Genomic DNA, 25,827 nt, shown 5'->3' with positions numbered 1-25,827 from the left:
AGCTAGTGCTTAGAAGAAATTGATCAAATCAATAAATTACCAAAACAGCAGGTCAGTAATCATTTTATTGCCCTAAAATGTTCTTTTTCCCCAGATACTTGTGAAGCATTGATCTCAAGACATAACCAGTACTATATTAAGAAACTGATTTCAAAACTCCTGGATTTTGCTTAAAGAAGAGCAGAGTAACAGTAGTCACCTTGTTTTGTTTCTAGAATTCATTACATAAAAAGAAAAAATATGTTAGTGTTAGAAATACTGTTTGCTCCTTTGCCACTAAGTATACTTTCAAGAGTAAATTGTTCATGGACAAAGGTAAGCTTAAACAAGTTATTTAATATCACCTTAATCATTATTCCTAGGTCTTCTTGGATAAAATGTCAAAGAGCAACATTTGATATAACTTTGTTATTTTTAACTTAGAGTAGTTTTAAACCTCATTGTGGTTCCTAATCATTACCACCACCACCATCATCACCATCTTTATCACCATCATCATCATTACCACCATATCTCTCCCATCCCATCAACAGCCTCATTATTCATAAAGCTCACCATTTAATCTTCAGGAGTTAGCTTAAACATGGCCTGCCCACTTTCCCCACAGCCAATCATAATTCACCTTCTTAGAAATATTTTTTATTTTCATCCTGGTACTTATCACAATTTATAATTTTTCTTTGTTTTGCTTGTTTTTTTTTCCCTTATCTACACTGCAGCCTAGGTGAGGACAATGACAGTTATCTTGTCCATCATTTGACTTCCCAGTACATTATTTAGTGCCTGGCCAATAGCAGGCACTCAATAAAAATCACATCAATTAATTAATCAATTACCATTACATGTCCTCAACTCTGGTTATAAACTCTAACCTAACTCAAAAAAAAAAAATCAAAATTGCCTGTGATGCAAAATGATCTTTCTAGGATAATTTTTCTCAGTATGGAAATTTAGTGCTACTATACCCATAAGAAATTTTGTTTTGTTTTGTTTTTGTCTTCTTAAGAAGTTATTTTTAAACTGTCTATAAACCATGCAGGCACCATCAAGAACAAGCAGAGGAAGTGGCCTTTAAGTGGATGGATTGAGAGCTTGAGTGAACTATTCACTCAGGAACATCTCTCACCTGCCCAACACAAAATCCCTACCATTAAATTAATCTTTAAGGTTAGCAGACTGTAATGCCATGAAACTCCTTTTAAAATATAATTACTATGTGGTAGTTCACACATTAACACTTAGGTATCAATTCATTTATCAGACTGTTTGAACAAAGAACACTGGACAGGCCACTTTTGGTTTGCCAAAGACTGGAGTGCTGGAAGACTTAAGGAAAAGGCACATTCACATTAATACAGATGGCTCAGATATTGTGCCAGGAGACCCTGTGTACAGGGGCCAAGGAAACAACAATGGACAAGAGTGATAAAAAAAAAAAGAAGGAGGAGGAAGAGAAGGAGGAGGAGAAAGAGGAGGAGGAGGAGGAGGAGGAGGAGGAGGAGGAGGAGGAGGAGGAGGAGGAGGAGGAGGAGGAGAAGAAGTCGTCTCCTTTTAGCTTCAGCTTTCTAGATATTCTATAAGCAAAATTTATTTTTATTCCATTTCAACAAGTGTGTTTGAGTAAACTCACTTATGAGTTATGAAGGAGAAAGAAAGAATCTAGGTGTACAGTCTTGAGGCCGGGGCTCCAGATGTAAAAGAGGGAGGGGTGTGTGTGTGTGTCTGCGTTTGTGCACGCACGCTCACGTACATGCTGAAAGAATGGAGAGGATGGGAAATGTGTTAAGGAACTAAGAGCACACCAGCAGAAGAAATGCAGTGGAGAGGAGCCTGGTGCAAGCGGCTGATGTGTAATAAACACTGGTAAACTATCCTATTTGCTTCACTGTTTGAATGATCACCAGAAGGGTAAAAGCCTTATAAGTAAATCAGTCTTAAGAAATAAGGTGCTCTCAATTTAGAAAGACAAAGATACAATGACATTTCCCCTTAGAGAGTAAAACAGATAGATCTCTAAGCTTCAAATAACACACGCAGAACTATCTGCTGGCTCAAAGCCAGTCTGTTTAAACACCGTGCTCCCACATCCGCCAGACGGTGCTGCTGGAAGCTGGAGCGGGGAGCAGTGCACTCCGCTTGCCCTCTCCTCCCACCCTCTCACCAGGACACTGCCCCGTCCCGGGCTTTCTGTTCATGAAGCTCAGTCAGGAACTCAGAGGAGAGCTAAGAGGTTCAGCTATTTCTCTAAATTTCAAGACACTCCTTATCATCTGTAACGATAAACAAAGAAAAGTTGAAAGTATCTACTTTAAGAAAGCAAAACCAGTATGTTTCATCCATGAGACAGGATGAAGTAACATATTTATTCTACGTCACTGTCCCTAGGAACATCTTACATAATCCAACCAACCCTTGAATTGATCCTCCTTTCAAACTGTTAGGTGTAATATAAAAGTACCCCTGACAGAACAACCGTAAATATAAAAATGACCTTCAGAAACATGGCCATCGTGTTGCTAGCAAAAACACGATGAAGCACAGAGTTATCATTATAATCCGCACATAAGCTTGTAGCTTGATGTGTCAGCCAAACTGAGGGCCAGGGAGAGGAAGTTGGGCATGAAAAGGTTGTACAGTGACTCTAACGTCTGCATAGACTAGAATGGCCAGCAAGGGCTTATCTTAGATGAGAAAAGGCCTGTGGTTTCCAAAACAACTGTAGCTTAACCAGTTACATGCATAGGATACTGTGACACGAAAGCTGACACCACGTACAGAAATACTAACTACCACACATGCTCCAGGGGTACACGTTATGGTTGCTATGGGAGCTGTACGTTTGGAATGGAAGTAAAAATGGAGTAAGAACCACCCAAAAAGCTTTGGAGCCTGTCTTTATGGAAACCCTATGCATTCATACACTGGGCCAATATTTACTGAGTGCCTACTATGGGTAAAGCATTGTGCTGGAAGCTGTGAGAATCCTGCCACTGTAGCTTACATGAGACTATATCCTCTGGGATCCTCCAGTTGTTCTACAAGGAATGGGAAATTCCTTCTTCTGTGGCCAATCAGCAGAAACTTTCTGCCATGTTCTTCAAATGCCATGTGGAGAAGCATGTAACGTGGAAATGCTATGAGAAACTCCCCCCAAATGACCACTACTTCAACTCCAGCAACTGTCTCCTAAAGCTCACCCTCCAATGCCCACAGCTGGGCTTTCCACGGCTGGGTCTTTAAACTTAACGTGTTGGTCTACCCTTTCTTTCCTGTCCCCTTCCAAGTCACCCTTAAAACAACTAACACGATAACCCCCTTCCCCTGTCCAAAAAATGTTTACTGCTTACATTTTTTCCAAGCGTAATCCTTGAATTAAAAATATTTTACAGAGCGTGTGTGTGTGTGTGTGTGTGTGTGTGTGTGTGTGTGTGTGTTTATATATGTTCAGATTGCATAATGGCTTGCTACATAGCCCATGAAATCTCAATAACTGTCAAAATATGCCCATGTCCAAATATAGCTATGCTATTTAAACATGAGACATGTCATGTAAACTCCCTCTCTCATTGGGAACTGGCTGAAACCCCACCTTCCTAAGTTAACATCCACTCTAGGACACCTTAGTTAGGACAGTGCAAGCTAGGATGTACCTGATAAAGAACTTGGGAGAACACTCCCTCCCCCACTCCTAACCTCAGGAAGCTTGAGGGTCTAGGCGATGTCACAGGTAATTTATTAACTGTGACATTTATAAGTAGCAGGACAATAGTAAATGTGTCTATTGTTCATGGGATTGTTGGGAGGGGAGGTGGTTTGCTGGTAGTGATGGGAGGGAAAGGAAGAAAAAAAGAGAAAAGATTTAATTATTCTAAAAATGGTCACGGAAAATAGGATATAGCTCTGGTCAGGTGGTTCAGTAGGTTAGAGTGTTTTCCCATACACCAAAAGGTTGTAGGTTTGATTCCCAGTCAGGGAACATACCTAGGTTACAGGTGCCTAGGAAAGGCAATCCATCAGTTCTCTCACATTGGTGTTTCTCTCTCTCTCTCTCTCTCTCTCTCTCTCTCTCTCTCTCTCTCTCTCCTTTCCTCCCTCTCTCTAAACATATCCTTGAGTGAGGATTTAGAAAAGAAACAGGACATAAAGATAATTTTGCAAACTTTCTTGCCCACTTTTCTGTTAGCATGCCTAGGCCCCATCAGAGGTAGCCTAAGAGCCATGACAGAACGCCCAGAGAATGAGTCTCCCTCATCTAGATTTGGCTACTGACCTTGGTTAAATCATTTCACTTCTGAGTAAAACAAGGGGCTTGGGTCAGGTGGCCTTGGTGCCCTCTTTCCTCTAAGATTCCCATAGCCATATGGAAGTCATACCTCTGCAGAGGAGGACCTTATCCTATCTGCTCACCTGTATCCGTACCTGCTGTCAGTGTCAAAACAGCTGGGACCTTGCATCTCCAGGGCCTAGATATTCGCCTAACAAATGTCCAATAGACAACTGTTGAATGAAAGAATCGTTTTTCACTAGCTTCAATACATTGTGTTCAATAAGTCTAGATTCATGGCTATATGCTTAGTGCTAGAACCAAAGAGATATAAAGAGGACAGCCCTTGAGAGGTTAGCCTCAAAGGGAAAAGGAACACAGGTTTACAGTAACCCTAATACAAACAGAAGATGGATGCCAAAAGGAGGCATAAAGTGCTCATGGTCCAAATGGTTAGGCTGGTAGGTAGAGGCTTCCTGAGGATGCCGTTGTTTCAGAGAGACGCACAGGATTTAAGTCAATAGAAACTGTGGTGGAAATCAAAAGACGTGAAGGAAAGAAACTGCAGATGTTTGAGAAAGATGAGTGGCCCGGTTCTGGTGGATTAGAATGTAGAGTCTGAGTGGAGGGAGGGAGGGAACATAAACAAACCTGGGAAAGACACTGGGAGCTCCCTTGACCTTATCTTCAAGTCTTTAAACCATCGAATGTTTCAGAACAGGGAGGGATACGCTCGGAGCTGTGTCCTGAGGAACTTATCCAATATCTGGCTCAGTAGGAGATTTTACACTGAGTTTCCACTGAGGCAGCAGGAGCCGCCATGAAAGACAAAGTCAACACAGGGCAGAGAGGAATCTGAGTTTCTCCCCCAACTTCAGCCAGAAAATCTGAAAGGAGAAATGTTTGAAAGTCACTGATGTACAAGCAACACAGGAACAGGAAGACTAGAAGTGGGTTGGTTAGCTCCATATTCCAGGTGAGAGGGGAAAAAGTTTGAAAGGGAGGGTGGAAGCAAAAATGGACAGAGAGAATTTTGAACCCAGGTAGATTCCATGAGCTGTGACCATTCATTAAGTGTGGGAGGGGAGGGCAAGGCAGAGAAGCAAAAATGACTGAGGTTCAGCCCTAGCCGATTTGGCTCAGTGGTTAGAGTGTTGGCCTGCAGATTGAAGGGTCCCGGGTTCGATTCCAGCGGGGGGCACAGGCCCAGGCTGCGGGCTCGATCCCCAGTGTGGGGCGTGCAGGAGGTGGCCGAGCAATGATTCTCTCTCATCATTGATGTTTCTATCTCCCTTCTTCTCTGACATCAATAAAAATATATATTTTTAAAAAATGACTGAGGTTCAAAGCTTAAGTGAATGCAAGGCTGTGACAATCCTTTGCAGAAAATTAGCAAGTCAAGAAGAGTCAGATTAAGTTTGCATCCCGATTTTGCCACTTATTTCTTTGAGATAGATATGCATGTAAAGTTCTTAGAACACTGTCTAGCACAGTGGTCGGCAAACTGCGGCTCGCGAGCCACATGTGGCTCTTTGGCCCCTTGAGTGTGGCCCTTTCACAAAATACCACGTGCGGGCGCGCATGTACAGTGCGATTGAAACTACGTGGCCCATGCGCAGAAGTCGGTTTTCGGCTCTCAAAAGAAATTTCAATCGTTGTACTGTTGAAATTTGGCTCTGTTGACTAATGAGTTTGCCGACCACTGGTCTAGCACATAACAGGAGTTCATTAAGTGGATGGGTTTGTAGAAAAGATGTCTTTATTTAGAGATGCCTGCAAAGAGAAAGCCCAGTATCTGGGTAGACACAGTCCAAGATGTGGCCAAGACAGGAAGTGGATTAGAGAGTAGATATGCAGAGAACTGGTAAAGTCACTGAGGAAGGGCCTCGTTTCTGGAGAGCAGAAAGCAGCAGCAGCAAGTTAAACAGAGGAAAGGTAAGAAAACAAGGAGTGCAAGGTTAGGGTCAAGAAATTCAAGTTATGCCCTGGCCAGTGTGCTCAGTGGTTAGCACTGAGTTGAAGATGATGGTGACACATTTCACCAAATCATCACCTTGTTTCTTAACCATATATCCATGAGTTCTAACATAACTGAATTATGTGTAAAAGTTAAAGGAGATATTTAAGAGTAAAATCTACTTGGTCCTACATCCAAACACAGAAATGCAAATGAAATAATTGTTTTCTGAAAATTTCAAACTACTGAGTAGAGAACAGATTTCTCTTTTTTAGCCTCACTATAGTCTCCAAGACCAGAAATGTTAAAAATGCCATTTGACAGAAAGAACTTTAGTTGAAAACAGGTAAGCAGGATAAAAGATATCCTTTATTTACTTCAAATTTTTTTATGGAATTGTAATAGAATAAATACCACAAGATCTTATATGCATATATGCATAGCCCATGGACACACACAATAGTGCCATGAAGGCCCGGTGTGGGTGGGAGCTGAGCAGAGGGGGACAAAGGGTGGGATAATGGGGGGCATCTGTAATACCCTCAACAATAAAAATGAATAAATTAAATTAAATAAAGGAAAAAAAGTTTTCCAAAGTTTAAGAAATACCTCCTTGGTACAATCACTGATTTTCTATAAACTTAATCCTTAATTACAATATAATTAGTTCATAAAAATTAGTTTAGATGTGCCAATGGCCATTTGGCTAGAATTTACTTGAGTTTTTATGAAGAAAGAAGAGAGAAAACAAACTCATCTTGCAAATTTAATGTTTGAATTCAGATTCAGGCAGGATTATTAATCAGTTAGATAGATCGATAATAAATAGAATGTTAATAATTAAAAGATGAAAGACAAAAGAATGAGGGTAGTAATCTCAAATAGTGAGGACTATTAAAATATAAACTTGTTTATACACATTAAAGCATATATCAGATAAAATATAAGTATTTTATAAATTATGTATATAATAAAATATAAACTTGTGTTTAAACCTTCCCAGATACCAGACTAACCTCCACCCTTTTTTCTGCTGTGAATTTATGAAGGGGGAGGGGGAACATGCCTTATTTAATCTTCACTGCCTCCTTTCTTATTATTTCAAATAACCTTCATTCATTTTAAGAGGTACTATGATACAACACATTAGAATAACCGGTAAAACCTTTTAAAAATACCAATACCCAGATAAATTAAATCAGATTTCTGGGAATAGGTCCTGCATATCATATTTTCCAAAGGTTGTCCCATGTGGTTCTAAAGGGCAGCCAAAGTTAAAAACTGATGGAGAGGAAAACAGTCTTAGAGAAAATGTCTGGCTTCAAACCTCACTTCTACTCAGTAGTTGGCTATAAATAAGACACATGACCTCTCTGAGTCAGTTTCCACTTCCATAAAATGGGAATGATGGTTTGTAGCCACTTCTCACAGGTGTAAGTTTCACATGAGAGCATTACTCTCAATGACATGCTCTGCAATTTGCTCCTGAGAACCTGTTTTGAGCCTCCAGTGAGGGAGGCAGCTGCTTTTAAACCTATAAACGAAACATTATCATTTCCTATCCAGGGTACTTGTATCAGCATCTGTGGGGAAGGCCAGAGAGGGAGAAAACATACACTCACCCAGCCAGCAGTTCCACGGAATCAATTCTGAGAAAAATATCACGGTCATACTTCCACCTTGTATACACATGTAAGATCTCATTATTACCCACTTCACTTTCTTCTTAGCATCTGTGAAGTGGTGTGGTTAAGAGGATGAGCAGAGACATATCCTAACAGAAATGTACATCATAGTTTTTTCACATTCTCTTAAATATTTTAGTATATCTTTTTGTCTACCTTACCAAAACCCTAATAAATTAGTTGAATTCAAGGGCTACGTTGGATTAATTTGGATTCAGCCCTTTGCTGGCTGCATTATTTAACCTATGAATCATGGTTGAAAGATTGGTCTGTCAATATGAAATATAGAAAACAGAAATTTAATTGACATTAATTACCATGAATTTCTTCTGGTCTCTTTTTTCACTAATCTAGGCACACGAATTGAATAATGCATTGAAAACATACATCTCTGTCAATTACCTTATACACAGCATTGAGGCCCATGAAAGAAAATGTGCTATGCATTTTGGTCAGTTGAGTGGCTTGGTTGGAATAAACATAGAGGTTTTAAAGTCACAATGAACCTGCTTGAGAACTGGTGCTTTAGGTCATTAGCTTTTATTCTTACTTCTTTATTACAAAGTAAAATACTGTGATCCTTATTGCTATTTTAATTGGTTTGAGTATTCATTTTATAAATGTCAAATATCTATTCTTGTGGCATAAAGCCATCCTTCACTTTTAAAATTGCACCCATTTGGAAGATTCTGGAATTTTTTATACTAAGAAATTAAACACCTCTACTTGTTAGTCCCACTGCAGAGAATAACATTTTTTAAAAGCTAAACACTCATCAAGAGAAAACTGGTTACTTACTATGGTGATGATTTTGTAATATATACAAATTTCGAATCATGGTGTACATCTAAAACTAATATTTTATATGTTAATTATAACCCAATAAAAAAGAAAAATAATTGGTTAAATAACTCATAAAAGGGACTGTCAGACAATTACTACAATATTTGTAGTAATATGAGATATTCAACATGTTTTTAAAATGTAAAAGTAAGTTGCAGCCCTAGCTGTTTTGGCTCATTGGATAGAGCATCGGCCTACAGACTGAGGGTCCTGGTTTGATTCTGGTCAAAGGCACATGCCCAGGTTGTGGGCTCAACCCCCAGCAGGGACCATACAGGAGGCAGTCAGTCAATGATTCTTTCTCATCATTGATGTTTCTATCTCCCTCTCCCTCTCCCTTCCTCTCTGAAATCATTAAAAATATATATATTTTTAAAAAGTAAGTTGCAGCCCTAACCAGTTTGGCTCAGTAGATAGAGCGTTGGCCTGGGGACTGAAGGGTCCCAGGTTCGATTCCAGTCAAGGGCATGTACCTTGGTTGCGGGCACATCCCCAATAGGGGGTGTGCAGGAGGCAGCTGATTGATGTTTCTCTCTCATCGATGTTTCTAACTCTCTATCCCTCTCCCTTCCTCTCTGTGAAAAATCAATAAAATATATATATATAAAAAAGTAAGTTGCAGAACTCTATGCATACTATGGATCTACTCAGGTTGTAAAAAGTTTTTATTCTAATTTTATATATACATAGAAAATTTCTGGAAGGATAGAAAAGGAGTTATTGACTATGGTTATTTGTGGACAGTGGAATGATAGGGCACTTACTTTTCACTTTGTACTCTCCTGTACTGTTGAAATTGTTTGTTATAAAGCCTGTATTACTTTTATAATTTGTTTAATAGAGATGTTTAAGCCCTGGCCGGTGAGCGTCATCCCATTCACCGAAAGGTCACCAGTTTGATTCCCCAGTCAAGGGTACATACCCAGGTTGCAGGTTTGATCCCTTGTCGGGGCCTGTGCAGGAAGCAACCAATCTCTCTCTCTCTCTCTCTCTCTCTCTCTCTCTCTCTCTCTCTTCCTCACCCTTCTTCTCTCTCTAAAATCAATAAAAACATTTTAAATGTTTAAAAGACTCAGAGGGTTCCACCATGTAACTCACCTCAATCATCTGCATATAACAATTGTGCTCATGTTCTGCAGGTTTTACACAGATGCTCCACTAGCTCTGCCTGAACTAGCTGCTTAAATTCTATTTGATGGATAATGGTAGAAAGGGAGAAAGCAATCTCCGTTGATAGGTTTCAGCACTGGTAGAAAGTAGCTATAAAATGGAAGTACATTGCAAAACAAAGCACCCCTGATTTTGGAAGGAAATAACCACAATAATCATTCTTTTACAGTATAGTGATCAACTATGTACACAGATTTCTATAAGAATCTTGATTTCCAGAAGTTTCAATGTATTTTTCCATTCACTTGAACAACATAGTTGAGAGGAGCAGTATTTTAAGTAAAATTTTTTCATGTATTAAACTCGAAAACAGAGACTTAAAATATTTTTAGATTATTAGAGGATAGATAATCAAGTGTTCCTAAAATGTCTAAGGAGTATGTGTGTATATGTGTGTTTTCACTAATTAGATTGCCTCATTTTCATTTTTACTCTAAATTCTTTAGTCCCTGGAAATCTAGACATAGTTCTATTTACAAATGGAAAGTTTTCAAAAAAGAAACAATTTTTAGTTCCTGAATTCAATATTAACATTTTGCCAAGAAGCAAAGTATGATTGTCTTGTTTAAGCAATAATGTTACCCTGTGTTTCAGAAACCTTTTGAATATTACTAGAAACACTTTTTATATTAACAAAATTAGAAATACACTAAGAAGAATATGTAAAAACTCACTCTGTTCAAGAAAGATTTGAAACAGATAAAATGAATACACCAGTGTTCTGCTTTTTAGACCCTAGAATACCATCTGCTGATATGAATAGTGAGAAATTTTCAAAGTTGGGGTTCATGTATCACAGCCAAATTTCCACAAAATCTCTTATTTTTTCCCCAAATTCTGACCTGGGGCATTTTGTCCCACAATCATCACTTCTGCCTACCATTCAAACAGCATCTTGTCAAATCGGGCTGCAAGATTAAGTTTCCCGATTCAGAATTCAATATTGTAACCCTAAGGATATAAGATCCAAGCTGGAACATTCTGTGTGTGTGTTGTTTTTTTTTAAAGGATAAAATTGTTTCAGCCCAGAGACCACAGTGTGCCCTGACCATAATGATGAATCATCGGACTGACACTAAGTGAAATGAGCTTGATGTCTTGTCTTTATTCGTGCGCATTAAGGAGCATTTTACATTTGTCCCAACTCTCAACCTTTTCTCCAAAAGGTTGAAAGAGCCTTGTTCCCCAGTGTTATTTAAGGCTGACAAAGTTAACCAGCTCTGTCTGAAGCCAAGACTGGCCTGTTAACAGCCCAGAGCTGTATGCCTGGTTCCATGCTCGCCCAAGCTGGCCTTCAGTTTTGGAGGAATACAGCTTAAGATCTAAGAAACATCTACCTATTTTCTCAGATAGCTTCAATGTCAATTCGAGTTTCTGGCATCCATACGTTTGTGTGGTTGCAATATTGCCTCTCAGTCTCAACAATAATTTCAACTTTTTTAAAAATCTGTATATGAATTCTACACTGTAAACTAACCTCTCTGTAAATGATGCGCTTTATTCTTTTCAAGGGTTTACCTGAGTTCTGATCTATGTTAAAACACCATTTAATAGGCATTTAATTTTTTACAGTATACCTGTTTCTTTAAGTTTTCAGAGGCTATGGGTAAATGTTTTCTACTTAAAATAGTTTCTAATTATTCATGAAAAAAACCAAAGTCATAAAACATGCAAACAGAGTCAACATCATACTAATAGCCAGAAGCATCTGTTTTAATAGGGCTGCTATGTCACAACACCCAAGCACTGATTAAACTCTTGTAAAAAGGTAAAAAAAAAAAAAAAAAAGTGTTGCTTAATTTTGAAATTCATATTTCCATGGCACAAGCACTGTAAAGGTGTGTTGTTTTTTTTCTCTTTTTGATTTGTTTTTTAATTTTTTGTCCTGTCCTAAAGCCTTGTTTTACTGCTTACCTCTGTAATCTACACTTGCTCGGTGAGATGACATACACTTACGAAATAACTTGACAAAAATACTAACAACAGAAGCAAGTGTGTTGGTGAGTTTTCTGCTGCCGTTTTGCTTTGTTTTGCTTCAGGCCTTGTCTCTTTCCAGTGCCCTGTGCTGCCCAGCCAGCCCACAAGGATTCACTTTCCACTTATTACTCATCAAACTCACTCCGGATTACAGTGGACAAGAGAAGGAAAGCTGATGGAGAAATGATGTGAAGGAAAAGAGCAAAATACCAGAGCAATGCATTTGAGTAACTATTTCCTTTTCACTCGAGTTGTCAACACATTATTTTGCATCTTTGACCTTAGGAGGCGGGAGTTGGAAATTGTATAGGTCTCTCTTCCCACTGGAATATTCCACCCCCTGAGGGAAAAAACAACAACTGAAAATAGGTTAAATTTAGAATATTCTCTTGATCCTCAATTTTCTTGCTCTTAAGGTTAGAAAAATGCTGCCGAAGGGAGTAAGGATTCCTGCAGCTCACCAGGAATCAGTTTCAAGTACCAACAGCTAATCTCTGTCTTCGGAAGGTTTTGAAGCAAGTGATAAAACAAAAACTTATTTTCTGAAACCAGCCTACTTGGAAAATAAAGTGTTTCAAAACCTAAAGAGCAGCCTTTGACATAAATAATCAGAAATGTTTGCAATTGTTTTGTGACTACTTACATACAATGGTTTTATATTTAAAAGAAGTGATAACTCTGAAATGACAATATAGTCTATTATAGCTGGGGTGAAGAAAATAACACAAGCATAGGGCAAACCCGGAAGAAAGACTTCAAATAAATATTAGACAATTTTTGCCATAACCAGCTCACATTGTTGAATGGGAAGAACAAGAAAATAATAGAAAAGAAAAAGGATCTTACTGAAATGTAATGACAGTCTCACACAATCCCTTCTTCAACCTAAGATTTAGAAGAAATATGTAAAAAATAAAATTGGTACAAATTTTGATTACAATTCTGGACGAAATCAGGACAACATAGCTAATGGGGTAATCGGCATGCAATCCCAGAACAAGGCTTGGCTCCGTAATTTACTTTATTGGGCACAGATCTCACCTACAACCACTTCTACTACTAATAGTAATGAAGGGAGAAAGAGAGTGAGGGAAGATGGAAGGGAGGAAAGGAGAAAAAGAACACAAATGGAGATTTGGAATTATATTTAGAACAGCTTATTATCTCCCAAGTAAAAGTTTGGTCACAAAATACAAATTAATGTAAAATTTGCATAATTTGGATTTTCTGTTAGTGTTCAAATAATGGTCAATATTTAGTTTTTTGCATATTTTTTCAAGCCTAATCCTTTTAATTTTCTCCTTATTTCACAACCTTACTTTTTACTCAATCAAATGTTAGAAAACAACAGTTTATAGGATATTACAATGTAATTGAAAAGTGGAGTTCTACAGTATTTGCAGACATTAAATTCTAATTTTCGTCAACAATAAGGATGAAAACAGAAAGATGCTTTCAACTGTTTGATAAAATACGGTTTACACAGTGAAGAAACAGTTAACAAAGAGGCTTTTTTCACCCACCTCTACAACAACTACTATATATTTCACACATAAACATTTTACATAAGGGGGTGGGGCAGGCCGGCCAACTTCCCACATCCCCTCCCCCTGGCCAGTCAGCCCTGCTTGGGGTTGGCTGGCTGGACCCCACCTGTGCACAAATTCGTGCACCGGGCCTCTAGTAGAATATAAAAAACTAACATCAACTTCCTCTAGGTATAGATGGAGCAATGAATGAAATGTGTAAGGTCAATTGGAAATACATAGTATAAATTTAATGTTAGTGACCCCCACACTTAAAAAATGAATACCAGCACTATTTTGTATTCATAAAGAATAATCCTTAATTAATTTGTATTTTCTTACTATATTATTCACCTGTAATACCCTAAAAAAGGTATTAAATCCATTTAAATCCAAACAACAATTTCACATCCCCAAAATATATAAATTTGTGGAAATGACATGACACCTACAAAAATGAATTTTGGGAGCATATGAGTTATGCTTAGTATGTGTAAAACAGGGTTAGGTTAGCCCCAAAGTTTAATTTTCATACAGAGGGCATGAAAATCAGTCTAAATGGACAGAGATCAACCTGCAATCGTGTTATTACTGCCAGGTCCCCTCCCCTAGACCACTTTCCTTTCGCATCAGCTTCAGTACGTTCTAGGCAAGCCACATTAAATACCTTTTGGAACAAGGGAGGGGAAATAAAACGATACATAAAGTTGTTTTTGGTACTAGAACAGTAAAATATTTTTGTGCCCGAGTTTATAGGAGAAAACACGCACTGAGATGCTGTCAAGTCAAATGCACTGTTACCCTCACTCCCCTCCTGAGCCATTATTAGCACACTGAGCATCTGTCTGGGACAACTGCATCCACTTTCTAATGTGCCACTTTCAACCACTTTAAAATGTCTGACTATACCTTGGAAAAAAGACCCATTTTACTGGTAAGGAAAATTGCAAAAGGTCTTGATTGCACTTGCAGTGTTCTCAGACCTGGTTTGTCCGCTCTTGCACTAGTACCTTAGCCATGTCCATGGCAGGTGCACCCAGGAGCACTTTTAACCTGCGGTGTCTCTCCCATTCCCAAACGCATTCATAGATATGCTCAATAAATACGTTTATCTAATTTGCCTCATCTGTTGTTTACTTATTAAAAGCCAATTCAATATCCTCTGTTCTGTAATATTTGCAGAAGTCAGTATATAGGCACGTGCTGCCAGCCCAGACCCTCAGGCCTGCGCATCAAGATGGCAGGCTGGTCCAGGGTCCTCTGGGGACAGAAGTGCAAGAAGGAGGATTGGACATGGTGACCCGTATGTGTGAGATGAAAAAAAAAAAATCAGGAGGTCTGTAATTCTGATGAACTAATATGTCCCTAACAAGCTCAGTTTTGCAAAAAGGAAAAGACGCAGTAAACATAGTATAATGACTATGAGAGGTGGAAGTGTGAGTCTTCCTTTTTAAATGATATTCAAACCCTCTGCTTAACTGTTTAGTTTGAAGTATTTTTAAAAACCATTTGCAAGTAACAATCCATCCTATAGTTTCAAGGGTTAGAAGGCTCGTTACAGATAACTATCGAAAATCGGGATTTATTTCCCAAAACTGTATGAATGACCCAAGTTTCTTGATCTTGATATGCTAGGCTGGAAGTGTAAGTACTAGACTGCTTAATTGCTTTTTCGGGGGAGAGTCCTGGGGAAAAGATATGAGCAATATCTGCTCCATGAAGCCACTACACTCTCCCAAGCTGGATCATGGCCAGCAACCCAGAGGTCTACGCCTTCCCCTCCAGTGGAAGTAACTGGATATTTGATCCTAGAGATGAATGGGGGGGGGGGGGGGAACTAACGGTCATATTTCAAGGGAACCTTTCAGTATCCTGAATGGAAAATGTCATTGAAAACTGGTTATTTGCTCTTCCAACCCCAAGCCATTGAGTAACAGAACTCAGAACAGAAAAAGAAAAGGACAAAAATAATTATTGCAATATGTATTTGAGAAGGAACACACATAAACATTCTCATGATCAAATGGGACTTTTGCACCTGCTGAGTAAGGTATAAGTGATATTGAAATCCAGAGCTGAAAAATAAACCATCTCTTTCTGATTATGAGTGACTGCAAAGCAATAAAATATATGTTCACGTTCTTTTATTTACAGTTAGGAATAGTCATTTGAGTCAATATTATTATCTGTGCTATAACAATTAAAAGGAGATCATTTCAAATTTGCATGCCCTCTTTCTTTTTATATGTACAGATACAGTTTCAATTTAGGTTTTCTGATCTTTATGGTATGCATATGGGGCAGTATACTATGTTTCTGTCCTTTTGAATACTTAGTGTTTCAGTTCTAAAAAATAAGGAGCATTTTAGTTTGTTCATTTTTAGTAGAGCAAATTTTACAACCTTCAGAACAATTACTTTTATAATTTACTAGCTTGACATAAGTATCTGAGTTTTTAAACAAATAATTTATGAGAAATTACATCTTCAGAAAACTTTGACACAATTATTTACAAAACATTCATAACAAATGAATCGCATATATAGTTCCTGGACCTACTGAGCCTTTAAAAATTAGAGAACATACTAAATACAGAGAGAACTATGTAATAATAACCAATTGTAAATCCTGACAAATTAGAAGTCTGGTATCTGTAAAGTGTATACTGATTCCTTTTTTAAAGTATATACTTGAACCTTTTAAAAGTATACATCTTTGCAATTATTTCCAATAAACATTATTAAATGACATATTGCAAGTATATCTCCTGTGTTGTTGTTTTTTCACCATCTCTTTCCCCAAGTAAGAAAAAATATATCCAAAATAAAATCCTATTTCTTATTTGGGACTAAAAACACAGTAATTTTGTACAGTATTAAGATCATACTACGACATATGGAAGAGAGAATATGCTTACAATCTAAGTAAAGTTTCATTAAACAGGACAAAACAGTTACCAGGAATTCGCTTTATTTATATACAAAAAGGTCCTTAAACAAATATGTATTTAATCCTATATGCCAAATTTAATTATTTAAGCTATATTTCACATACTTACTCATCATTGAACATGTACACTGAAATGGGTATCAACAGTATATAAAATCAGTTCTTACATATTTTCTTCTGACAAATATATTCCTGAAGACTTCACTTTATATATGTCTGTATAACAAAACCAATTTGAAAGTTTAAAACAATATTGTTCTGCTTTTAAAAGAGTATAAGCCTGTGGAAACATGGTATTATATATCTGACATTTTCCATCTAAAAGTACATTATGAAGCATGCCGGTATTAATAAACCATGTGCTTTCAGAACCCTAAAGTGCTCTGCTGTAATTTTGTTGAAAACCGATTAAGGTGGTATATCTTCTCCCCATACTATTAATATACAGCCAACAAATTTTATGCCATCACTTTGCCAGGATGTCTTGATTGGAAAGTGTGCAAAAAAAAAAATCCCACAACTTTTAGGAGTTTATCAATGTTCATAACCATATTCTGAATGATAAGTTAATAGTTCATAAGTAAGCACAGAGAACTTAGGAAAATGTTGGTCAAAAAATACATTACAAAACAACAACAACAACAAACAAACCCCAGATATTCTCTTTTTCCTCACCCCACCCCCACCAATCGTCAGAAAAATCACCCTTCCTTTGCAGCCGGACACTAGCATTCCTTTCACCACTTCAGTTATCTGAAAGCAAATGAAAATACAACGATCCTTTCCTCTCCCGATTTAGCTTCCAAGGCAAACATTTCAACACAAACAGAAAGTACCGATTTAACAGAAAGCACGGAACCGAAAGAGCAAGACTCACTGACCCATTTGGAAGACAAAGACGACAGAACAGGAAAGCTCTAAACATCAGCTTGTGAGGCCTCTGAGAGAGATTCTTCTGGCATTTCATCACAGCAGCCCCAGACCAGTTCACCTCCCTGGATACCGGGAGGAGGAACTAAATAGAGCTGTTTATTAAAGCTGTGGTGCTGGATTGCATTAGGAAACGCAAGCAGACCACCTGGACCTTTCAGATTGTGTCAGTGTTTAATTTGCAGCCTGCCCCTCTGCCGCAGCCAAGACCACTACTACATTTACCAGGCTCGATCACACACCTCCTGGGTTAGAAGTAAAGGCACGTGTACTTATATATTCAGATTTTCCAGAGAGAGAGAGAGGAGAGAACACAAAAAAAATATCAAAATAACAATACTGAACAGAACATGTTTAACTACTACCTAGGAAACATAACACTTGATTCTTGCCTCACACTTTCTTTCCAAGATCACAATATCCACAGAAAATCAATTCTTAAAAACAGATTTTTTTAAAAAACCTTCAGACCAAATTGTAAATTAGATTTGTTCTAGATTTTTGTTGCTGTCTTAGTTTTAATTTTTAAATATCGCCATGAAGTTTTAAGCTGAGGTTTCCTGGCTAGATTTAATGGGTGCCTTTTGCCTTTTGCACTTTCAGCACTACCCTGGCAGGTAACTGGAGATACAGATAGAAAGATGGTACTGTAAATATGAATTATGTGAATGATATGGTGAGACCCTTGCGGAAAAAAAGGGGGAGTTGAGAAATGGCTGACTCCATACCTGACCAATTACAGCTCGCATGGTCCCTGTGTTCTGCTGGGCTGAGAGATCGCAATCCATCATATGTTGTCTTTGAAAAGGAGAATGGGGGTTTCTGGCATGCATCTGTCAATCAACTTCTGTACTCACAACCATCACCAAAAGCAAGGGGGGAAAAAAAGTCAAGCTGCTCCACCAAATAGGATGAAACCGTCATGTGACCTCCGGCAGGCACGCACACACACATTCACTACCTCTATAGAGCGTAAGAATTTTCTGTAGATATGAAATGACATTGACAAATATCCAATACCAAGTAAATAAAGTGAGACAAACAGCTATTCACCAAAGACAAAACATTGGCTGTGATCTTCCACTAAAGGTTTAATAAACCTAAGAGGATTTTTTTAATGCTCTAGGAACCTATGTTTAACACAAAAACAAAAACAAAATTAACTGTTTCATGCACTAATTGAGACTTTGATTTCCACATACAAATTTTTTTCCAATTATAATTAAATGCCCTACTTCTCTTAAGTTGTCCCTAATGATTTTATTTTCACATTCCCTAAATTACCTTTTGATGATAGGCAGTAATCTCTGCAGTTTTTGTTATCACCTTCCTAGAAAAGCTTAAATGTTAACCCTTGCATAGCAAAGGTACCTTAACATTCATTGATTAAAAATGGATGTACACAATCGTTTGTGCAAACTGTGATGACCACTCAAATATAAAATATTCAAAGTGTGTAAACAGTAGTCACTAAACTTCTCATCTTCTAAAAGGTTAAGAAATTATTTACTTGCAGCTCACCTAAACTGATGTAATGTGATGACAAATATTTCAACTTTTTTCATTTAATTTAAATTATTTGATCCCACACACTCTGAGATAGGCTGTTGATGTATTATGGGTCAGCTATTGTAAGGGTAGCATGAACATAACCTGGAAGCTACTTAACCCTTTCAGGATTAACATCAGAACCTGATTTTCCATACAACCTGACAGATATTGCAAAGATGCTCTTTGAAAGTCCAAAACCACAGATAGTATCCATTAATTTGGTAGCTTTGTGGAGTTATCAAAGTTTGCATTTGTCCACTTTTTAAATTTAAGCTCATTAGTTGGCCTACCCCAACTTTTCAAAAAAATTTACCAGAAAACTTGGTGTTGTTAAAATGGGGATGCTTTTTCAAAGGTTCGAAACTAACGTTAAGATTGAGAGGTAGGGGAGTTATTAGAAGTGTTTAATGCTGACTATATACTATTATGTATTTTATGGCATTGTATTATAGCTTAAAAATTAAATAAAAGGAACTTAAAATAAGGAAAATGTTTCCAATACTTTAATAGAAACACACACACACACACACACACACACACACACACACACACACACACGTCCTCCTAAAGATGATTGAAATGCACAGTTCGCGCTGAAACCTGTCCACGCCCCTGGAGACACGGACCTACCCCAGGACCGGACGCTGCTTGCAGGCCTGTCGCCACCCCTGGAGAGGGAGGAGAGGGGGCGGCGGCGGCACCAAGGTCCCAGCCCATCAGCCCCAGCCCTGGTGGGACCCAGTCTGGGCGGTGCCAAACTTGCCCAAAGCCTGCGGCTCGCAGAGGGCAAGTGGGGCGCGACCACTCATGGTGTCGCCTTCCCGGGACTCTGCCCACGCACACGCCAGACACGCATGGAGTGTGGGGGGACCAGGGAAACTTGCGGAAGAGGGGGGAGCTGAGTGGCTTCCACTCGCTCCCTACGCCCCATTCCAGCGGCTCTGCCATACAAGGCGCGCCTGAGTGCGGAATTGCACCTCCTACAGCCGGGAGACTGGGGGAGGCTTGGGGCTGGGCTGCCTCCCTGCACCTCCTGCCGCAGCCCCGTGGCCACTAGCCTCCACCTCACTGCAGGCCCCTCCCTCCTCTGGGATCTAAGCTTCTTGGGCGCCTCCCCAGGGAGGTACAGGGGTAGGGGTCGGGGATGTCCAGGTTGCAGGATGAGGCCTAAGACCCCCTTTGAAGCTCCATCCTCTAAACTGCCACAGTCCAGGTCAGCATAGGGACAACTCAGGTTACTTTCGGGTTGTTTTACCTGATCATCTGGTCTATATTAATTACAACCATTACTAGTCCACACTGCTGGAGTCCTGAGCCAGGCACTGGGTCAGACACTGACTTACATTTGCTCACTAAGTCCTCAACACAACTCAGTAAGGCAGATACAATTATTCCCATTTTACAGATGAGATTCAAAAAAAGAAAAAAAAAAGAGGAAGATAATTGCCCAAGATAAACAGGGCCATGATTTGAACCTGCTCTGAATTAAAAGATGGAGCTTTATGTATGAAAGCTGGTAATCAAGGAACATTCTGAATGATGGCTGCCATATATAAAGTATGAGGCTCATTTAATAAATATTTATAGAGCCTGTACTATGTGCCAGGTACTCTGTTATGTGCTAGCAATACAGCAAAACAGTCATCATTCCTCTGAGAGCTTCCATTCTAGTGGTTTGGACAGATTTTCGTCAAAAAAAAAAAGAGATCACAGAAATGTAACTTTTTAAAACTATGCTGAGAGCTAAGGAAAAAAAGCAAAAGATTAATATAAGAACCTATATCAAAGGAACTGACCTAGTCTTGGGTGTGTATGTGAGCAGAGGGGAGTTAGCAAACCTTCCCTAAGCAATTGACTTGAAATAAACTAAAATTGGAAGGATGCTAGGAGAACACAGGAAAGCAGGAAGTTGGGTGATGGGTAAATATTCTCCGCAGAAGAAAGGTGGAAATGGGGAGGAGCATGGCTTATTGGAGCTCGAGGCAAGTCTGGTGTGTGGAGCACAGCACGGAAGAGAGAGGCCAGAGCACACAGGGTCTCCTGGGTTGCATCAAAGGTTCGCTACCTTAGTCAGAAGCACTGCAAGGCCACGGAGAGTACTTTAAGCAGTGTCTTCTCACATTTAATTTTGAAACATGTCTCTGCTGGAGTGGAAAGTTAGGGGTGGGGGAGTAATAAAAGGGGATAAAGTGGATTTGGCGAGACCAGTTAGTTATAAGGCGATAGTGTTGGTGATGCAGGAAATTGGATGATTTCAAGATAAGAAGTATAATTCACAGAATTTGGTGGTTTATTGATAATGGAACTTGAAGAAGAGGGAGCTGTTTTTCTGGTTTGCACAAAATGCACATCCGGTGATGCCATTTACTGAGATAGGGAATCGAGAGGAAGACCATGTTGGGCAAGGGTGTGTAGGTATTATAATTTTGGTTTGAGATTCATTTTCACTACAATGCTTAGGGTATGAATGATTATCCCCCTTTTTAAGGAAAAAAACTCTAGAGATCTGAGAGGTGAAGCAACTTGCCCACAACCAGGCAGTAGCTGGTAAGGTTCATATGAGGGAAAATAAAGGTTCTTGGCCCCTTCATTAGACAGCTGTGGAATACGTTGGTGGTTCTGGCACTGCCCAGTTGATTAAAATCCTCCTACCAAGGTAAAATTGATCACCAAAAGCATTCTTAGGAGCCCCCATAATGAAGTCTCCAGATAGCATGAACGAAGGCATGTCAGTTTGGCATGAAAAGTATAATTGGAACCCTAAGTCCCTGTCCCAACAGAATGGAAGGACCGGTCTCCAAGTCTAACATGGCAATGGCAGGAGGGATGTGAAGATAAAAACACAAAGGTAGTTTTAAGTTTTTCAACTAACAACTTATATGTAGGCACCTCCTGGTAGTCACTCTGGATAATACAGAGACATGAATAAGACCTGCTTCCTGACATTCAAAGATTAATAATCTAGTGGGAAACACAAACACATATAAATGACTTAAATGCAGCACAGGTTGTGTTTTTAAAAATTAACTAAATGCATAAAAATTTATCTGTGGCAATTGTTTGATTCCACCTAGTTGAAGATGCATACATTTTTAGGTACCCAAAGTTAAGGTTGGATTACAATCTGCTCCATCTCTTACCTCCAACTAGGTGTGGCCTTGGGAAAGTGGCAATTTCTTTGTGTCATGAATTTCTGAGAACTCTTCAATGGTACTGTAAGTATTTGGGGGGATAATGTCTTGTGAGAGCTTACTGAGTTACTAGAGGCTCCGTGCACGAAATTCATGCACTTGGGTGGGGGGAGCCCTTCAGCCCAGCCGGCACCTTTTCACAGTTCAGGAGCCCTCGGGGATGTCCAACTGCCAGCTTAGGCCCGATCCCGACTGACAGCTTAGGCCCACTCTCCATGGGGAGCGGGCCTAAGCCGGCAGTCAGACATCATTAGCACTGCTGCAGAAGCAGGAGAGGCTCCCGCCATTGCCACTGTGCTCGCCAGCCATGAGCCCAGCTCAAGGCTTCTGGCTAAGCGGCGTTCCCCCTGTGGAAGCACACTGACCACCAGGGGCAGCTCCTGTGTTGAGCGTCTGCCCCCTGATGGTCAGTGAATGTCATAGCGACTGGTCATTCCGCCGTTTGGTCAATTTGCATATTAGCCTTTTATTATATAGGATACTTTGTAAGTACCCAGCAAATGTTAGTTATTTTCTCATATAAGAGGATTATAGAGAGGTAGGAAAGGTGAATTCTGGGCAATTAAGGAAGGCTCCATGAAGATGGTAGAAGGATTTTGATATAAACAGAAGTCATCTTGTATTCAGGTCAAAAAGAATAGCATGAGCCCGACTGGTGTGGCTCAGTGGTTGAACTTTGACCTATGAACCAGAAGGTCATGGTTCAATTTCTGACTAAGGCACATGCCTGGGTTTTGGGCTTGATCCTCAGTGGGGGGCGTGCCGAGGAGGTAGCTGATCGATAATTCTCTCATCATTGATGTTTCTCTCTCTCCCTCTCCCTTCCTCTCTGAAATCAATAAAAATATAATACATGCACACACAAAAATAAGAATAACATGAGCAAAACCATCCCTCCATCAGTGTGGGTGGCAGACACTTTTAAGGTTAGAGCAATGGAAAACAAATGGAAAAGAGCAGAAAGTATTTCAACTAATTTTTACTCCCACTTCCACAATCGAATTTAGGAACAAAAATTCCTTAAGTGAAATATTCACCATTACCATCACCTCTTCTGCTCCCCTTTTCCCCACCAAATTTCCATAAAATCCTGCTTTTTCCAACCCTCTAAGTCTGTCTGCCTTCTTACATCAGAGACCAGCTAGACCTGCCCTTTTCCCAGTGCTGACCACTTGGTGTACACAACAATAGATCACCACAAATTAGATCTAGTCCCCAACTTCTTAGGTTAGGGATGTTCTTTGTTGTTGTTGTAGTTGTTTGAGTTTGTTTGTTTGTTTGTTTTTATTGATCTCAGAGAGAAAGAGAAACATCAGTGAGAGAGAGAAACATCAATGTGAGAAACATCAATTGGTTGCCTCCCACACACGCCCCAACAGGGGATAGAACCCACAACCTGGATATGTACTCTGACCAAGAATTGAACTGGCCACCTTCTAGTGTGCAGGACAACATTCCAACCAATTGAACCATACTGGCCAGGGCAGAATAGGGATGTTCTTAATTTCTTATTCTTTAAACCACAAAGGATACTGAACGATAAATGTTACAAAGAGAACCAAATAAAAGTGGAGGTATCAGTCATCTCTGGTATTCAGTCAATCCTTTGCAATGTTTCAGGTGAGAAGAGATAACACACTAGTCTCCCCTTATCCAAGATGGATACAATCCAAGACCCCCAGTGGATGCCTGAAACTGTGGACAGTGTGACCCTATATACTGGTATACTATGTTTTTTCCTATACCTACAGATCTATGGTAGTTTAATTTATAAATTAGGTACAGTAAGACATTAACAGCAATAACTAATAATATATAGAAAAATTATAACAATATGCTGTAATAAAAATTATGTGAATGTGTTCTCCCCTTCCCCCCCATAACTGATCTGATAACGAAGACAGATACTAAGTGACAAAGTGACTAATGTATACAGAGTGGAGACACTGAACAAAGGGATGACTTGTGTCCCAGTCAGAACGGAGTGGAATGGTGAGAGAGTTCATCACACTACTCAAAACAGTGCACAATTTAAAACTTATGAATTGTTTTCTTCTGGAAGTTTCCATTTCATATTTTCAGATCAGAGTTGACCATGGGTAACTGAAACTGTGAAAAATGAAACTGTGGGTGGGGATCAGGGCTACTGTATAAATGGGTGCCTCCAGAATGCCGGAACCAAAAGAAAATGTTCATCAAGAAAAATCAAGAGGAATCCACTCCTACTTAGACTTCCTATATTTCCACTTACGCTGTTGCAACATGTAGGGTTACTTCAGTTCTATACTCCTGCCTTTTATCTCTGCTAAGACTTGATCTTTCTCTTGCTTATTGTTTGTTCCTTTGTTACAGTTTTATTTTCTTCATTTCTCTACTTCTCTTCACCATTCATTCTTCTGCTTCCGGGTCTCTAAAAAAATTAATGTCACCATTCCTTCAACCAGTCTATTTTTTTACCCCAGATCTCCCACCCACCCCTATTGTTTTACACGTCCACATGACCTTAGCCTTCCTTCTAGAATATAAATCATGGCAAAGCATTCTCTAGAGTTTGCTCACTGGGCAGCTACTGCATGATTTTCAAGGCTGATGTAGGAACCAGATAGTAGGTGGATGAGAGACAGTGTGGTAGGAATAAGTACACACAGTCAAGATTTCTTGTGGCTCCCTTTCCTCAGTCTTCAGTTCACGCCCCTTTGGCACAACTCCTGCCCTCTATTTTGAGGTCATTTTTTTCCCCTTAGAATTTCATTTGGTACCATCAGCCTCTGGAATGATCCATTGCTTTCTCTTTGCACCTTCCCTCAATTCCACATTTTTGCCTGTACTTTCAAGTTTTGTAGGTCATTTTTCTGGAATGGTCTTTTCAACCACCATCAGTTTCCTTAAGCAACATTAGAAGGATTTTACTTCCATGAGCCCTTAAGCAATGCAACTAACCTGAACCCTTGGATTTTGTTGTTATTTTCACATTTCTAGGGAAATTAAGCACAGTAATCTATAATAATAAAAGGGTAATATGCTAATTAGACCAGGAGACCTTCCAGGAGACCTTCTGGACATCCTTCCAGATAAAGCCATGGTGGTGGGGCCAAGGCAGAGGCGGTTAGGGGTGATCAGGCTGGGAGGGGAAGTTGGGAGAGAGCAGGATGGCAGGGGGAGCAGTTGAGGGCAAGCAGGCCGACGGGGGGGGGGGGGGGGTGGCGGGGAGTTGGGGGGCGAGCAGGCTGGTGGGGGGGGGCAGTTGGGGGCAAGCTGGGCAGCATGGCAGGGGGCAGGTGGGGTCAAGCAGGCCAGCACAGGGGGGCAGGTGGGGGTGAGCAGGCTGGCAGGGGGGCAGTTGGGGGCAAGCTGGCCACTGGGGGATGGCAGTTGGGGGCGAGCAGGCTGGCAAGGGGGGCAGTTGGGGGTGAGCTGGCTGGCAGGGGCGGGCAGTTGGGGGTAATCAGGCTGGCGGGAGGGGCAGTTGGGGCGAGCAGGCCGATGGGGGGGAGGGCGGGCAAGTGGGGTTGATCAGGCTGGCAGGCAGAGTGATTAGGGGCGATCAGGCAGGCAGGCAGGTGAGTGGTTAGGAGCCAGTGGCCCTGGATTGGGAGAGGGATGTCCAACTGCCGGTTTAGGCCTGATCCCACAGGGAGTCCCAGGAGCTCCCGAGGAGTCCCAGATTGGAGAGGGTGCAGGCTGGGCTGAGGGAAACTCCCCCCCCACCCCATGCATGAATTTCGTGCACCAGGCCACTAGTCCTATATAAGAGGCCAGCCACCATAAGCCTAATGACCGGAAT

At 40.0% G+C, this 25,827-nt stretch overlaps 1 protein-coding gene across 1 annotated transcript in view; it reads right to left on the bottom strand.

Annotated features, from left to right (window-relative positions):
• The window catches only part of POU6F2 (POU class 6 homeobox 2), a gene marked incomplete at both ends in the record, with an annotated part of 425,667 nt that extends 407,533 nt beyond the window's left edge, over positions 1-18,134 (bottom strand). Inside the window, one exon of the mRNA XM_079786518.1 lies at positions 18,030-18,134. Coding sequence (XP_079642644.1) covers positions 18,030-18,134 — 105 coding nt within the window. The remainder of the gene's footprint in view (positions 1-18,029) is intronic.
• Between the last annotated feature and the right edge of the window lie 7,693 nt (positions 18,135-25,827).

The sequence above is a fragment of the Cnephaeus nilssonii genome (assembly GCF_951640355.1).
Source record: "Cnephaeus nilssonii genome assembly, chromosome: 12".
Classification (NCBI taxonomy): Eukaryota; Metazoa; Chordata; class Mammalia; order Chiroptera; family Vespertilionidae; genus Cnephaeus; species Cnephaeus nilssonii.
Note: the sequence above shows the minus strand (reverse complement) of the source record. Positions and strands in the feature narration are given on the sequence as shown.